The sequence below is a fragment of the Oncorhynchus mykiss genome, chromosome 18 (genome assembly GCF_013265735.2).
Source record: "Oncorhynchus mykiss isolate Arlee chromosome 18, USDA_OmykA_1.1, whole genome shotgun sequence".
NCBI classification, from domain to species: domain Eukaryota; kingdom Metazoa; phylum Chordata; class Actinopteri; order Salmoniformes; family Salmonidae; genus Oncorhynchus; species Oncorhynchus mykiss.
Window position 1 is genome coordinate 67040766 of NC_048582.1, and position 18167 is coordinate 67058932.

At 45.4% G+C, this 18167-nt stretch overlaps 1 protein-coding gene across 1 annotated transcript; it reads right to left on the reverse strand.

The window, feature by feature from the left end:
* Positions 1-17358: 17358 nt before the first annotated feature.
* On the reverse strand, positions 17359-17784 carry LOC118941008 (octapeptide-repeat protein T2-like). The gene has a single exon (XM_036951080.1). It carries the CDS (start codon positions 17782-17784, stop codon positions 17359-17361), a length of 426 nt encoding a protein of 141 aa, XP_036806975.1.
* Between the last annotated feature and the right edge of the window lie 383 nt (positions 17785-18167).

Consider the following 18167-nt stretch of genomic DNA (forward strand, 5'->3'; position numbering starts at 1 on the left):
AAATATTTTCTATTTTTTTTTTCTCTGTGATTTTATCCGTCCTCTCAGACAGTCAGCTCCATCAACACCCTTGAGACAAAACACCCTTTAGACAAAACACCTTTTAGACAAAACACCTGAATCAACAGAACTACTAGCATGACAGACCAAGCCTGGTCTCTTAGCTCAGTGGACCAACAACAGAACTACTAGCATGACAGAACAAACCTGGTCTCTAGCTCAATGGACCAACAACAGAACTACTAGCATGACAAACCAAACCTGGTCTCTTAGCTCAGTGGACCAACAACATAACTACTAGCATGACATACCAAACCTGGTCTCTAGCTCAGTGGACCAACAACAGAACTACTAGCATGACAAAACAAACCTGTTCTCTTAGCTCAGTGGACCAACAGAACTACTAGCATGACAAAACACACCTGTTCCCTTAGCTCAGTGGATCAACAACAGAACTACTAGCATGACAAAACAAACCTGTTCCCTTAGCTCAGTGGATCAACAACAGAACTACTAGCATGACAAAACAAACCTGTTCCCTTAGCTCAGTGGATCAACAACAGAACTACTAGCATGACAAAACAAACCTGTTCCCTTAGCTCAGTGGACCAACAACAGAACTACTAGCATGCCAGACCAAGCCTGGTCTCTTAGCTCAGTGGACCAACAACAGAACTACTAGCATGCCAGACCAAGCCTGGTCTCTAGCTCAGTGGACCAACAGAACTACTAGCATGACAGACCAAACCTGGTCTCTTAGCTAGTGTTTCTCTCCCTTTTATGGTTACTGTACCTCCTGTCACATGACTGTACCCTTGGGGTTAATACACTACTACTACTTCTACAATATACTGCCCCTGTCACATGACTGTACCCTTGGGGATCAATACACTACTACTACTACCAGTCTGCTGTCCTGTCTGCTGCCTTATATTCACACAGCTGATTGAAACGCTGATCCTGCTGCTGACGCTGGATCTCAAGTGTCTCCAAGTGTGAGGCCTCGGGCTCCAGATATGCCTCGGGCTCCAGATATGATGCCTCGGGCTCCAGATATGAGGCCTCGGGCTCCCTCATGATGTTCAGGTATTCGCTGGTTGTGCTTGGAGTGTGTTTTCTCTTCTCTAGGAAAATATATAGGTATAGTAATGACATTTACAGGAATGATAAGGTACAGACTCCATATCAAACCTGAGGACGGACTGCAGCTTTGTCCTCCAATCATTTATTGTCTCATCATTAATGTATTGCATTGTTTCCAGCGAAGTCCAGTGTGGGACCAATCAGATCTACCAACCAGATACACCAATGATGCAAATAATAAAGGTCATGGGTCAGAATATAATTAATTGAATTAGTGTGACAGTTTTATATGTAAATTGCTAGATCTACACTGGATCGGACCCATACCATGACAAAATCCCTCTGTTGAACACAGCTAAATGGTGTGATATGGGATAAACAAGTGAACATGACAATCAATTGACATTGACATCATGGCTTCAAATATCGCTGTTGAAATCCAGCGTCCCCCTCCGACTGCTTCAAATATCGCTGTTGAAATCCAGCGTCCCCCTCCGACTGCTTCAAATATCCCTGTTGAAATCCAGCGTCCCCCTCCGACTGCTTCAAATATCGCTGTTGAAATTCAGCGTCCACCCCCGACTGCTTCAAATATCGCTGTTGAAATACAGTGTCCCCCCCCCGTCTGCTTCAAATATCCCTGTTGAAATCCAGCGTCCCCCTCCGACTGCTTCAAATATCCCTGTTGAAATTCAGCGTCCCCCCCCGTCTCCTTCAAATATCCCTGTTGAAATCCAGCGTCCCCCTCCGACTACTTCAAATATCCTTGTTGAAATCCAGCGTCTTCCTCCGACTGCTTCAAATATCCCTGTTGAAATCCAGCGCCCCCTTCCGACTGCTTCAAATATCCCTGTTGAAATCCAGCGTCCCCCTCCGACTGCTTCAAATATCCCTGTTGAAATCCAGCGTCCCCCTCCGACTGCTTCAAATATCCCTGTTGAAATCCAGCGTCTTCCTCCGATAGCTTCAAATATCCCTATGAAATCCAGCGTCCCCCTCCGACTGCTTCAAATATCCCTGTTGAAATCCAGCGTCTTCCTCCGACTGCTTCAAATATCCCTGTTGAAATCCAGCGTCTTCCTCCGACTGCTTCAAATATCCCTGTTGAAATCCAGCGTCTTCCTCCGACTGCTTCAAATATCCCTGTTGAAATCCAGCGTCCCCCTCCGACTGCTTCAAATATCCCTGTTGAAATCCAGCGTCTTCCTCCGACTGCTTCAAATATCGCTGTTGAAATCCAGCGTCCCCCCTCCGACTGCTTCAAATATCGCTGTTGAAATCCAGCGTCCCCCCTCAGACTGCTTCAAATATCCCTGTTGAAATCTAGCGTCCCCCCTCCGACTGCTTCAAATATCCCTGTTGAAATCATCACACAACCCAGCACAGCGTCGACGGTGTTGAACAAGAGGTGTGTTTTTGCGGTCTGATTCCCTTTTGTTGTTGTGATTCTTGTTGGAGTTTCATCATGTTTTCACTGTTTTACTGACCGATGGATTCTCAACTCGGCTAAAGTGTCCAACATTTGTGTTGAATACCTTTTCATTCCTGGTGCGATCAGTTGCTTCTGGATGCTGGAACCCAGATGCTCAAAAGCAATTGGATATCTACAACTGACCAATTTGCTGCTTCCATTGTTTGTTTTTAGCTTCAGAACTATTGGTTAGTTTAAATCAAATCAAATCAAATCAAATTGTATTTGTCACATACACATGGTTAGCAGATGTTAATGCGAGTGTAGCGAAATGCTTGAGCTTCTAGTTCCGACAATGCAGTAATAACCAACAAGTAATCTAGCTAGCAATTCCAAAACTACTACCTTATACACACAAGTGTAAAGGGATAAAGAATATGTACATAAAGATATATGAATGAGTGATGGTACAGAGCGGCATAGGCAAGATGCAGTAGATGGTATCGAGTACAGTATATACATATGAGATGAGTACATATGAGATAAATAATGTAGGGTATGTAAACATTATATTAAGTAGCATTGTTTAAAGTGGCTAGTGATATATTTTACATCAATTCCCATCAATTCCCATTATTAAAGTGGCTGGAGTTGAGTCAGTGTGTTGGCAGCAGCCACTCAATGTTAGTGGTGGCTGTTTAACAGTCTGATGGCCTTGAGATAGAAGCTGTTTTTCAGTCTCTCGGTCCCAGCTTTGATGCACTTGTACTGACCTCGCCTTCTGGATGATAGCGGGGTGAACAGGCAGTGGCTCGGGTGGTTGTTGTCCTTGATGATCTTTTTGGCCTTCTTGTGACATCGGTGGTGTAGGTGTCCTGGAGGGCAGGTAGTTTGCCCCCGGTGATGCGTTGTGCAGACTTCACTACCCTCTGGAGAGCCTTACGGTTGTGGGCGGAGCAGTTGCTGTACCAGGCGGTGATACAGCCCGACAGGATGCTCTCGATTGTGCATCTGTAGACGTTTGTGAGTGGCCTCCCGGGTGGCGCAGTGGTTAAGGGCGCTGTACTGCAGCGCGAGCTGTGCCATCAGAGTCCCTGGGTTCGCGCCGAGGCTCTGTCGTAACCGGCTGCGACCGGGAAGTCCGTGGGGCGACGCACAATTGGCCTAGCGTCGTCCGGGTTAGGGAGGGCTTGGTCAGTAGGGATGTCCTTGTCTCATCGCGCACCAGCGGCTCATGTGGTGGGCCGGGCGCAGCGCGCGTGTAGCCTCCGACACATTGGTGCGGCTGGCTTCCGGGTTGGATGCGCGCTGTGTTAAGAAGCAGTGCGGCTGGTTGGGTTGTGTATCAGAGGACTCACGACATTCAACCTTCGTCTCTCCCGAGCCCGTACGGGAGTTGTAGCGATGAGACAAGATAGTAGCTACTACAACAATTGGATACCACGAAATTGGGGAGAAAAAGGGGTAAAAATTCAAAAAAACAGCAACAAAAAAAAAGAAGTTTGTGAGTGCGAATTTCTTCAGCTTCATCTTCACGATGCTGTCTGTGTGGGTGGACCAATTCAGTTTGTCTGTGATGTGTACGCCAAGGAACTTAAAACTTACTACCCTCTCCATTACTGTTCCATTGATGTGGATAGGGGGGTGTTCCCTCTGCTGTTTCCTGAAGTCCACAATCATCTCCTTAGTTTTGTTGACGTTGAGTGTTTAGGTTATTTTCCTGACACCACACACCGAGGGCCCTCACCTCCTCCCTGTAGGCCGTCTCGTCGTTGTTGGTAATCAAGCCTACCACTGTTGTGTCGTCCGCAAACTTGATGATTGAGTTGGAGGCGTGCGTGGCCACGCAGTCGTGGGTGAACAGGGAGTACAGGAGAGGGCTCAGAACGCACCCTTGTGGGGCCCCAGTGTTGAGGATCAGCGAGGTGGAGATGTTGTTACCTACCCTCACCACCTGGGGGCGGCCCGTCAGGAAGTCCAGTACCCAGTTGCACAGGGCGGGGTCGAGACCCAGGGTCTCGAGCTTGATGATGAGCTTGGAGGGCACTATGGTGTTAAATGCTGAGCTGTAGTCGATGAACAGCATTCTCACATAGGTATTCCTCTTGTCCAGATGGGTTAGGGCAGTGTGGTTGAGATTGCATCGTCTGTGGACCTATTTTTGCCCGCTTTGAGGACAATACAGTGCCACTGACACGGCCCGCAACCAAAACATGCGGACCCTCCTTTACTGCAGCCGAGGTGATTTACCTTCTCTTTTAACAATGGAGCCAGTGACTCGGGCATGTGTATTGACACCATAAGGGAACACTGTGACGTAAGTTTGTGAGACCAATCATCGTGTACGGACACTTGTAACCCCGCCCACCGGCCTACTTGGTTTGGGGTCAGTAGCAGACATCAAACAGGGCTGGATATCCAACTTGGTTCCAGGAATCAAGCGGACCATGGTCAAGTGGAAATGAAATAGGAACCGTGATAATCATGGCAAGGCACAACCCTTCAGTGGAAACAACGGCCAACAGTTTACTGCCTGCCACGCCTCCTCACTGTTGATTGGTCAGTTCAGTGGAGCAAGATCCTGCGTCTGGGCTGATGGCTGTTGGAGGGGGGGAAGGGTAGCTGGGTGAGCTGTGGCCTTTTATGGCCCTGCCTCTGGGAGCCTGTCAGCCTTCTGCCTGTCAGCTTGTGACATGATGAGAGAGAGAGAGAGAGAGAGAGAGAGAGAGAGAGAGAGAGAGAGAGAGAGAGAGAGAGAGAGAGAGAGAGAGAGAGAGAGAGAGAGAGAGAGAGAGAGAGAGAGAGAGAGAGAGAGAGAGAGAGAGAGAGAGAGAGAGAGAGAGAGAGAGAGAGAGAGAGAGAGAGAGAGAGAGAGAGAGAGAGAGAGAGAGAGAGAGAGGGAGGGAGGGAGGGAGGGAGGGAGGGAGGGAGAGAGAGAGAGAGAGAGAGAGAGAGAGAGAGAGAGAGAGAGAGAGAGAGAGAGAGAGAGAGAGAGAGAGAGAGAGAGAGAGAGAGAGAGAGAGAGAGAGAGAGAGAGAGAGAGAGAGAGAGAGAGAGAGAGAGAGAGAGAGAGAGAGAGAGAGAGAGAGAGAGAGAGAGAGACTACCTGAATATATATTTAGTGAGTAGTGTTATACTGTAAACATATTTGAAGAAGTTTTGAACCATTCAGGGACCTGATCTCAAACACTCACGAAAATATGAAGAAAATCACTATTGTCTAAAAGTTTCCACTGCTCAGTGTACAGCTCAATAAACACACATTCTGAGATGAATATAAAGTGTAATATTGGGATTTAAACTCAAAATGTAATACATTTCAACTCTATAACTGACATGGTACCAGGTGTCTTCTTTCTGTAAGCCCATCACCATGTGTGTGAGGTGTATACTTTAGTTTCACAGTAGATGTGTTTAAAAAAGCCACTCTGCCCACTGCCAGTAAAATGTTAACAGGAGGACATACACTGCGATGGTTGAGTGGTGAAGCGTGGGTTTTGATTGGTTATTCATGTTCATGTCATTATATTTTATATGGTGAGATGTTTGTCTTGCGTTTGTGTGGTTTCAGGCTTGGATCTTGAGTTTCTCTTTTAAGGAAATGTATTTGCCAAAAAATTTAGTAGTTTGAAATTAAATGAGTAGAATTAAATAGAATTTTAGGCTCGTAGAAATGAATAAAATTTAGGCTAGTAGAAATGAATAGAATTTAGGCTAGTAGAAATGAATAGAATTTAGGCTAGTAGAATTTAATAGAATCTAGGCTAGTAGAATTGAATAGAATCTAGGCTAGTAGAATTGAATAGAATCTAGGCTAGTAGAATTGAATAGAATCTAGGCTAGTAGAATTGAATAGAATCTAGGCTAGTAGAATTAAATAAAATGTAGATAGAACAGAGAGGTCCTGCAAGACAACCCCCCCCCCCCCCTCCCTTTACAAGAGGAGTTCAATATGGAAACTGGAGACTCTCACGGCGTGTCACACATGGAACCCTATTCTCTATATAGTGTACTACTTTAGACCAGGCCGCATAAGGTTTTGGAGAATAGGGTGCCATTTAAGATGCAGGGTCCCTCTCCTCTCAGTGTCACAATAAACTTTCCTAGAAAGCCAGAAGAAACCAGAAAGAACAGAGATACTGTATATAATTGTAATGGCCTGAACCGAGTGTGTATTGGAAACAGGTTAACTGGCAAATCTGTCAAGACACAGAATGGAAGTAGACAAGAAGACAACTAGAGAAGTATGTGGGGAGTTCTCTCTTATTATCTCTCTCCCCCCCTCTCTGTCTCTCTCTCTCTCTCACTCTCACTCACTCTCTCTCTCTCTCTCTCATCTGTCTCCACCTCTCTCTCTCTCTCTCTCTCTCTCTCTCTCTCTCTCTTTCCTCCTCCTCCCACAATATTCATGTAGGTTTCACTCTCTCTATACCAACTTCTCTCTTTCTACTTCTACTCTCTCCCCCTCTCTATCTCTGTCTCCCTCTTCCCCCTCTCACTTGTCTTTCTCTCCCTTCTCCCCCTCCTCTCTCAGTCTCTCCACGTCTCTCTCTCTCTCTCTCCCCTGTCTGGGCTACAGTTCAAGTCTAACCCAGAACATGTGGATCAGGTTAAAGACAGCAGACTGGTTTGGACCAGAAGCAACCTGCTAACTGTCACAGGACATTGATCTTTATTCCCCTCTTCCCATCGTAACCTACTTATAGCTGCATACTATACCCTATAGATAGAGGAATGGCTTGAACAGATGTTCCCAGTGCTCACTCAACCTCACATATTTCATCTCTCTCTCTCTCTCTCTCTCGCTCTCTCTCTCTCTCTCTCTCTACAGTGCTCACTCAACCTCACATGTTTCATCTCTCTCTCTCTCTCTCTCTCTCTCTCTCTCCCTCTCTCCTTCTTCTCTCAAAGAGGCTTTTCCTCTCCTTTCTCCCTCTTTCTCTCTCCATCTCTCTCTCCATCTCTCTCTCTCTCTCTCTCTCTCTCTCCCTCTCCTTCTCCCAATCCCTCTTAATCCCTCTCTCTGTCACTCTCTCTCTCTTTCAATCTCTCTGTCACCTCCCCTCTCTCTTTCTCTCTCAATCCCTCCTTTTCCTCTCCTTTCTCTCTCTCTCTCTCTCTCCCTCTCTCTCCATCTCTCTCTCTCTCTCTCTCTGTCTCTCTCTCTCTCTCCCTCTCCTTCTCTCAATCCCTCTTAATCCCTCTCTCTGTCACTCCCTCTCTCTTTCAATCTCTCTGTCACCCCCCTCTCTCTCTCTCTCTCAATCCCTCCTTTTCCTCTCCTTTCTCCCTCTCTCTCTCTCTCCCTCTCCTTCTCTCAATCCCTCTTAATCCCTCTCTCTGTCACTCCCTCTCTTTCAATCTCTCTGTCACCCCCTCTCTCTTTCTCTCTCAATCCCTCCTTTTCCTCTCCATTTCTCCATCTTTCTCCCTCTCCCCTTCTCTCTCTCCCTCACCCCTCCTTCAACCTCATATATGTCATCTCTTCCCCACTCTCTCTATTTATTTTGCCCTCCTTCACCGCTGCTCAGTACTTAAAGAACCTCACATTGCTTTACCCCCTCTCGCTCCCTTCTCTCCCTCCCGTTCACTCTCTTTATCCATCCCATCTCTTCTCACGTCTCTAGACCTGATTGAGTGGTAGGGTATCAGGTCAGGCAGATTGCTCTAGATTGAATTTGAAAATTGGACATCTGTCCATGTACTGAGGACGTCGGAAAACACTTTCAAAACTGGCCACTGGGGGGGCAACAGTGAGCGCTATTCCCATCAAGTAGGCTTGGGTTTTTGCTAGGAAATTGACTCTCGATCAGGTGGTTGCGTGTTCAATCCCAGTAGTTGATACTAGTTTTTATTTTTTGTTTGTTTGAACCCTAAATCACAAACCTTAAACCTTACATTAAAAGTGTACGCTTGGATAAAAGTCTATAAGAGCTTGTTTATCAGGTGCCTCTGACTATCGGAACAGAGTAAGAACAACACTCTAACCTACCATGAGGTAGACTAACACAAGTCCAACTTGATAACGTCACACACACACACTGCCATAAAGTAACTCTCTGACCCTCACCTTTATTTAACCAGGTAGGCAAGTTGAGAACAAGTTCTCATTTTACAATTGCGACCTGGCCAAGATAAAGCAAAGCAGTTCGACACATACAACGACACAGAGTTACACATGGAGTAAAACAAACATACAGTCAATAATACAGTAGAAAAATAAGTCTATATACAATGTGAGCAAATGAGGTGAGATAAGGGAGGTAAAGGCAAAAAAAAGTCCATGGTGGCAAAGTAAATACAATATAGCAAGTAAAACACTGGAATGGTTGATTTGCAGTTGGAGGAATGTGCAAAGTAGAGATAGAAATAATGGGGTGCAAATGAGCAAAATAAATAAATACAGTAGGGAAAGAGGTAGTTATTTGGGCTAAATTATAGGTGGGCTATGTACAGGTGCAGTAATCTCTGAGCTGCTCTGACAGCTGGTGCTTAAAGCTAGTGAGGGAGATAAGCGTTTCCAGTTTCAGAGTTTTTTGTAGTTTATTCCAGTCATTGGCAGCAGAGAACTGGAAGGAGAGGCGGCCAAAGGAAGAATTGGTTTTGGGGGTGACCAGAGAGATATACCTGCTGGAGTGCGTGCTACAGGTGGGTGCTGCTATGGTGACCAGCGAGCTGAGATAAGGTGGAACTTTACCTAGCAGGGTCTTGTAGATGACCTGGAGCCAGTGGGTTTGGCGACGAGTATGAAGCGAGGGCCAGTCAACGAGAGCGTACAGGTCGCAGTGGTGTGTAGTTTATGGGGCTTTGGTGACAAAACGGATTGCACTGTGATAGACTGCATCCAATTTGCTGAGTAGATTGTTGGAGGCTATTTTATAGATGACATCGCCGAAGTCAAGGATCGGTAGGATGGTCAGTTTTACAAGGGTATGTTTGGCAGCATGAGTGAAGGATGCTTTGTTGCGAAATAGGAAGCCAATTCTAGATTTAACTTTGGATTGGAGATGTTAGATATGGGTCTGGAAGGAGAGTTTACAGTCTAACCAGACACCTAGGTATTTGTAGTTGTCCACATATTCTAAATCAGAACCATCCAGAGTAGTGATGTTGGTCAGGCGGGCAGGTGCAGGTAGCGATCGGTTGAAGAGCATGCATTTAGTTTTACTTGTATTTAAGAGCAATTGGAGGCCACAGAAGGAGAGTTGTAATGGCATTGAAGCTCGCCTGGAGGGTTGTTAACACAGTGTCCAAAGAAGGGCCAGAAGTATACAGAATGGTGTCGTCTTTAAGGTGTAGATGCTACAGCCAGACAGAAAAATACAGCTGAAAGGTTTTCTGTGTGTGCGCGCGCACACACACACACACACACACACACACACACACACACGCGCGCACACACACGCACAGACTCACATTTGAGTAATTTAGCAGACACGCTTATCCGGAGAGAGTTACAAGAGCAATTAGGGTTAACGTGTCTTGCTCAAGGGCACATCAACCAATTTCTCACCTTGTCGGCTCAGGGATTTGAACCAATTACCTTTTGGTTACAGGCCCAATGTTTTTTTACCGCTAGGCGCCCAACCTGGGATATGCAGTCAACAGCAACCTTTGGAAAATCCTCTGCGTTAACATTAACAGCAGAGTTGTGCATTTCCTCAGTGAAAACAATGTACGGAGGAAATTTCAATTTGTCTTGTTACCAAATGGCCATATGTTAGAACATGTGCTCACCCTGCACACCCTATTTGGTAAACAAACAAACCAAGTATGCTATAAAAAATGAGCAAAAAACACACATTTCTTTCCATGGGGCTGTAGAATGAGACAGGGATGAGCCCCACCCTCTTCAATACCAACAGTAAATCTCAGTAAGACAAAAAAATATGGTCTTCCCGAAAAATGTCCAGTATTAAGTACAAATACCTTCTGGACACTGTTGCCCTATAGCATATAAAAACTATACATACATGTACCTTGGCCTAAACATCAGCACCACAGGTAAAATCCACACTGTGAACGATCTGAGAGACAAGGCAAGAAGGGCCTTATAAGCCATCAAAAGGAACCGAAAATTCATCAATCTAATTAGGATTTGGCAACAAAATATTTGAATCAGTTATAGAACCCATTGCCCTTTGTGATTGTGAGGTCCACCAAACAATTATTCCCAAAATGGGAAAAACATTTGAGAGTATGCAAAATATCCTACATGTACAACGTAAAACACCAAATAATGCATGCAGAGCAGAATTGGGACGAGACCCGCTGATTATCAAAATCCAGAAAAGGGCCGTTAAACTTAAACGTTAAACAAAAAGATTATTACTGAACACATTGGAAATAATTTACCAAAAAACAGAGCAAACTAGAATGCTATTTGGCTTTTAACAGAGTGTACACAGTGGCAGAACACCTGACCACTGTGACTGGCCCAAACTTAAGATAAGCTTTGACTATGTACAGACTCAGTGAGCATAGCCCTGCTATTGAGAAAGGCTGCCGTAGGCAGACCTGGCTCTCAAGAGAAGACAGGCTATGTGCTCACTGCCCACAAAATGAGGTGGAAACTGAGCTGCACTTCCTAACCTCCTGCCAAATGTATGACCATATTAGAGACACATATTTCCTCAGCTTCATCAAACCCACAAAGAATTTGAAAACAAATCCAATTTTGATAAACTCCCATATTTTTGGGGTGAAATACCACAGTGTGCCGTCACAGCAGCGAGATTCAACCAGTAACATTTAAAATATCTCTATTCCTTTTAAACTTCGTAATGTAAAGTTTATTTAACTTTTGTTTATTATCTATTTCACTTGCTTTGGAAATGTAAACATACGTTTCCCATGCCAATAAATCCTTTTGAATTGAATTGAGAGAGGCGAGAGAGGTACAGAGAAGAGAGAGATAGCATGTATGTCTGTTTGAGAGAGGAGAGAGAGAGAAGAGAGAGAGGTACAGAGAAGAGAGAGATAGCATGTATGTCTGTTTGAGAGAGGAGAGAGAGAGAAGAGAGAGAGGTACAGAGAAGAGAGAGATGGCATGCATGTCTGTTTGAGAGATAAGAGAGAAGTACAGAGAAGAGAGAGAGAGAGAAGAGAGAGGGGAACAGAGAAGAGAGAGATAGCATGTATGTCTGTTTGAGAGAAGAGAGAGGTTCAGAGAAGAGAGAGATAGCATGTATGTCTGAGAGAGGAGCGAGAGAGAGAAGAGAGAGATAGCATGTATGTCTGTTTGAGAGAGGAGAGAGAGAGAGAAGAGAGGAACAGAGAAGAGAGAGATGGCATGTATGTCTGTTTGAGAGAGAAGAGAGAGAGAGAGAAGAGAGAGAGAAAAGAGAGAGGAACAGAGAAGAGAGAGATAGCATGTATGTCTGTTTGAGAGAGGAAAGAGAGAGAGAAGAGAGGAACAGAGAAGAGAGAGATGGCATGTATGTCTGTTTGAGAGAGAAGAGAGAGAGAGAAGAGAGATAGAAGAGAGAGGAACAGAGAAGAGAGAGATAGCATGTATGTCTGTTTGAGAGAGGAGAGAGAGAGAGAAGAGAGAAACAGAGAAGAGAGAGATGGCATGTATGTCTGTTTGAGAGAGGAGACAGAGAGAAGAGAGAGATAGCATGTGTGTCTGTTTGAGAGAGAAATGAGAGAGAGAAGAGAGAGGAACAGAGAAGAGAGAGATGGCATGTATGTCTGTTTGAGAGAGGAGAGAGAGAGAAGAGAGAGGTACAGAGAAGAGAGAGATGGCATGCATGTCTGTTTGAGAGAGGAAAGAGAGAAGAGAGAGAGGTACAGAGAAGAGAGAGATGGCATGCATGTCTGTTTGAGAGATAAGAGAGAAGTACAGAGAAGAGAGAGAGAGAGAAGAGAGAGGGGAACAGAGAAGAGAGAGATAGCATGTATGTCTGTTTGAGAGAAGAGAGAGGTTCAGAGAAGAGAGAGATAGCATGTATGTCTGAGAGAGGAGCGAGAGAGAGAAGAGAGAGATAGCATGTATGTCTGTTTGAGAGAGGAGAGAGAGAGAGAAGAGAGGAACAGAGAAGAGAGAGATGGCATGCATGTCTGTTTGAAAGACAGAAACAGGTAATCTATCACGAGTGCTTAAAGAAAATACTATTTTGCAGATACTTTCTATAAAGAGAAAAACTACACCGACACACACACACACATTGTGTGACGAGTGTGAGCAGAACAGAGCTGTCCCTGACTTGAAGGACTTCTGCTGTGTTACAGCCCAGTCAGCAGTTTTGCTCACACACTGTGAACTAACCTCCCTTGGTACTCTCTCTCTCTCTCTGTGTGTGTGTGTGTGTGTGTGTGTGTGTGTGTGTGTGTGTGTAAGACACTACAGGGAATCAGTATAAGGTATAACTCTCCCCCTGTTCAAACTTTAGTGTGTGGGCAGCTAGCAGTGCAGGTGTAGAGGACACAACTCCCACTTCAAAACCTAACACATCTATAACGTTGTCCATCTGTAACGTTGTCCATCTGTAACGTATTCCATCTGTAACATTGTCCATCTGTAACGTAGTCCATCTGTAATGTAGTCCATCTGTAACGTAGTCCATCTGTAACGTAGTCCATCTGTAACGTTGTCCATCTGTAACGTAGTCCATCTGTAACGTAGTCCATCTGTAACATTGTCCATCTGTAACATTGTCCATCTGTAACATTGTCCATCTGTAACGTAATTCATCTGTAACATAGTCCATCTGTAACATTGTCCATCTGTAACATTGTCCATCTGTAACGTAACTCATCTGTAACGTAGTCCATCTGTAACGTAGTCCATCTGTAATGTAGTCCATCTGTAACGTTGTCCATCTGTAATGTTGTCCATCTGTAACGTAGTCCATCTGTAACATTGTCCATCTGTAACGTTGTCCATCTGTAAATGTATCCATCTGTAACGTAATCCATCTGTAACGTAGTCCATCTGTAACATTGTCCATCTGTAACATTGTCCATCTGTAACATTGTCCATCTGTAACATTGTCCATCTGTAACATTGTCCATCTGTAACGTAGTCCATCTGTAACGTAGTCCATCTGTAACGTTGTCCATCTGTAACGTAGTCCATCTGTAACGTAGTCCATCTGTAACGTAGTCCATCTGTAACGTTGTCCATCTGTAATGTAGTCCATCTGTAACGTTGTCCATCTGTAACGTAGTCCATCTGTAACGTTGTCCATCTGTAACGTAGTCCATCTGTAACGTTGTCCATCTCTGCCAAGATGGACCTGGGATTCAAACATATTAGAGTACCGCCGATAAAGATCTTAACTTGATATCTTGTGGCATTCAAGGCGTAAAAAAAGCCTTACAAAGTTTCTCATTTCAAACGTTAACATTTCAGACAGTTACAAAAAATGTGCATTAATTATGATCTATACTGATCAAAAATATAAATGTAACGGGCAACAAGTTCAAAGATTTTCATAAAAGGAAATCAGTCAATTTAAATATATTCATTCAGCTCTAATCTATGTATTTGACATGACTGGGCAGGTGCACAGCCATGGGCCATAGGCCCACACACCTGGGTGCCAGGCCCAGCCAATCAGAATGACGATCCCGCAGGTGAAGAAGTCGGATGTGGAGGTCCTGGACTGGCGTGGTTACACGTGGTCTCCGGTTGTGAGGCCGGTTGGACATAATGCCAAATTGTCTAAAATGACGTTGGAGGCGGCTTATTTTAGAGAAATCAACATTAAAATCTCTGGCAACAGCTCTGGTGGACATTCCTGCAGTCAGCCTGCCAATTGCACTCTCCCTCAAAACTTGAGACATCTGTGGCATTGTGTTGTCTGACAAAACTGCACATTGTAGAGTGGTCTTTTATTGTCCCCAGCACAAGGTGCACCTGTGTAATGATCATGCTGTTTAATCAGCTTCTTGATATGCCACCCCTGTCAGGTGGATGGATTATCTTGACAAATGAGAAAATGCTCACTAACAGGGATGTAAACACATTTGTGCCAGAAAATGTAGAGAAATAAGCTTTTTGTGAGTATGGAAAAGATCTGAGATTTTTTATTTCAGCTCGTGAAACATGGGAGCAACACTTTACATGTTGCGTTTATATTTTTGCTCAGTGTAGCTAAATGCTACCTGCTACTACACAACCTCCCCCCTCCTTCTCTGCAACAGCCAGACAGAGTTGACCCGTACATGTCAAGGTCATGCCAACTCTGTGTAACAGGATGTTGACATTGGAAACACTTCCTTAGGGGCCACACAAAAGTACACAGCACCTGTCCAGTCCTGGTGCTGGAAACCACAGTAGGGGGGGGGGGCGGAGTTGAACAGTTGGGAAGTGTCGCTCCAGCGCTCCAGCGTCCTTTCCTTTCCAACCAACCGCTCTTCTAAATCCTCCAGAAAAACAGATAAATGCCTCTCCAAATTCGAGCCATTTGTTGAAATCCCCCATTTTAACCAAACACTCATCTATTGTTCTGACTCTCTAGATGTAGCATTTTGGTTTTAAAGTATTGAAACCAAATGATTTCAATGAAAAGTATTTTAATAAACATGAAAAGGTGACTTAAAAAGAGCTCACCACTTCATAACAGGCTACATGTCATATTAAACAGCATAGAAACACTAAATATATCAGGAGCCAGACAGGGGGTCTAAGAAGGAACAAAAAATATTTATATTATATACAGTGCCTTGCGAAAGTATTCGGCCCCCTTGAACTTTCCGACCTTTTGCCACATTTCAGGCTTCAAACATAAAGATATAAAAATGTCTTTTTTTGTGAAGAATCAACAACAAGTGGGACACAATCATGAAGTGGAACGACATTTATTGGATATTTCCAACTTTTTTAACAAATTAAAAACTGAAAAATTGGGCGTGCAAAATTATTCAGCCCCCTTAAGTTAATACTTTGTAGCGCCACCTTTTGCTGCGATTACAGCTATAAGTCGCTTGGGGTATGTCTCTATCAGTCTGGCACATCGAGAGACTGACATTTTTTCCCATTCCTCCTTGCAAAACAGCTCGAGCTCAGTGAGGTTGGATGGAGAGCATTTGTGAACAGCAGTTTTCAGTTCTTTCCACAGATTCTTAATTGGATTCAGGTCTGGACTTTGACTTGGCCATTCTAACACCTGGATATGTTTATTTTTGAACCATTCCATTGTAGATTTTGCTTTATGTTTTGGATAATTGTCTTGTTGGAAGACAAATCTCCGTCCCAGTCTCAGGTCTTTTGCAGACTCCATCAGGTTTTCTTCCAGAATGGTCCTGTATTTGGCTCCATCCATCTTCCCATCAATTTTAACCATCTTCCCTGTCCCTGCTGAAGAAAAGCAGGCCCAAACCATGATGCTGCCACCACCATGTTTGACAGTGGGGATGGTGTGTTCAGGGTGATGAGCTGTGTTGCTTTTACGCCAAACATAACGTTTTGCATTGTTGCCAAAAAGTTAAATTTTGGTTTCATCTGACCAGAGCACCTTCTTCCACATGTTTGGTGTGTCTCCCAGGTGGCTTGTGGCAAACTTTAAACAACACTTTTTATGGATACCTTTAAGAAATGGCTTTCTTCTTGCCACTCTTCCATAAAGGCCAGATTTGTGCAATATACGACTGATTGTTGTCCTATGGACAGAGTCTCCCACCTCAGCTGTAGATCTCTGCAGTTCATCCAGAGTGATCATGGGCCTCTTGGCTGCATCTCTGATCAGTCTTCTCCTTGTATGAGCTGAAAGTTTAGAGGGACGGCCAGGTCTTGGTAGATTTGCAGTGGTCTGATACTCCTTCCATTTCAATATTATCGCTTGCACAGTGCTCCTTGGGATGTTTAAAGCTTGGGAAATCTTTTTGTATCCAAATCCGGCTTTAAACTTCTTCACAACAGTATCTCGGACCTGCCTGGTGTGTTCCTTGTTCTTCATGATGCTCTCTGCGCTTTTGACGGACCTCTGAGACTATCACAGTGCAGGTGCATTTATACGGAGACTTGATTACACACAGGTGGATTGTATTTATCATCATTAGTCATTTAGGTCAACATTGGATCATTCAGAGATCCTCACTGAACTTCTGGAGAGAGTTTGCTGCACTGAAAGTAAAGGGGCTGAATAATTTTGCACGCCCAATTTTTCAGTTTTTGGTTTGTTAAAAAAGTTTGAAATATCCAATAAATGTCGTTCCACTTCATGATTGTGTCCCACTTGTTGTTGATTCTTCACAAAAAAATACAGTTTTATATCTTTATGTTTGAAGCCTGAAATGTGGCAAAAGGTCGCAAAGTTCAAGGGGGCCGAATACTTTCGCAAGGCACTGTATTAGCCTATTATTATCAATTATTTCAAGGCTATAGCCTACAAAAAAAATTATTGTCAAGCATTAGTGAGTGCAACACACATGGCAGGAACAGTAAGAGCTCAGCATCTAAAGAACATTTCCATTTATTCATTTATAGTCTGTGACTTACTTAGAATGAAATAAAAAATTAAGTCTACAGTGCTTTTTAATTCACTTTCAGAAAAAGGAGATTGGCCAGAGTTGTGAGGCTAGTGGAGACTGGAGAGAAATTGGAGCGGGCGAGAAGGCCAACGCTCCAGCCTTTGGGGAAACTCTGTGCTCCAGTCAAATTGGGCATGTTCCACTCCAATCCTCGCTCCATTCCGCTCCACGCTCCGTTCCTCGCTCAAAGCTCCATTCCTCGCTCCGTTCAACTCCTCGCTCCGTTCCACTCCACGCTCCATTCCTCGCTCCGTTCCACTCCACGCTCCATTCCTCGCTCCATTCCACTCCACGCTCCATTCCTCGCTCCGTTCCACTCCACGCTCCATTCCTCGCTCCGTTCCACTCCACGCTCCATTCCTCGCTCCGTTCCACTCCACGCTCCATTACTCGCTCCGTTCCACTCCACGCTCCATTCCTCGCTCCATTCCTCGCTCCGTTCCACTCCACGCTCCACTCCTCGCTCCGTTCAACTCCTCGCTCCGTTCCACTCCACGCTCCGTTCCTCGCTCAAAGCTCCATTCCTCGCTCCGTTCAACTCCTCGCTCCGTTCCACTCCACGCTCCGTTCAACTCCTCGCTCCGTTCCACTCCACGCTCCATTCCTCGCTCCGTTCCACTCCACGCTCCATTCCTCGCTCCGTTCCACTCCACGCTCCATTCCTCGCTCCGTTCCACTCCACGCTCCACTCCTCGCTCCATTCCACTCCACGCTCCACTCCTCGCTCCATTCCTCGCTCCGTTCCACTCCACGCTACACTCCTCGCTCCATTCCTCGCTCCGTTCCGCTCCACGCTCCATTCCTCGCTCCATTCCTCGATCCGTTCCACTCCACGCTCCACTCCTCGCTCCATTCCTCACTCCGTTCCACTCCACGCTCCATTCCTCGCTCCGTTCCACTCTCCACTCCTCGCTCCCTGCTCCCCTACGCTCCTCGCTCCGCTCCCCGCTCCCCTACGCTCCTCGCTCCCCTACGCTCCTCGCTCCCCTACGCTCCTATGCTCCCCTACGCTCCTCGCTTCCCGCTCCCCTACGCTCCTCGCTCCCCTACGCTCCTCGCTCCCTGCACCTCGCTCCCTGCTCCCCTACGCTCCTATGCTCCCCTACGCTCCTCGCTTCCCGCTCCCCTACGCTCCTCGCTCCCCTACGCTCCTCGCTCCCTGCTCCCCTACGCTCCTCGCTCCGCTCACCTACGC

Coding starts and splice junctions, on each gene's coding strand:
- LOC118941008 (XM_036951080.1), bottom strand. CDS start 17,784: ATGGAGCGAGGAATGGAGCGTGGAGCGGAACGGAGCGAGGAATGGAGC.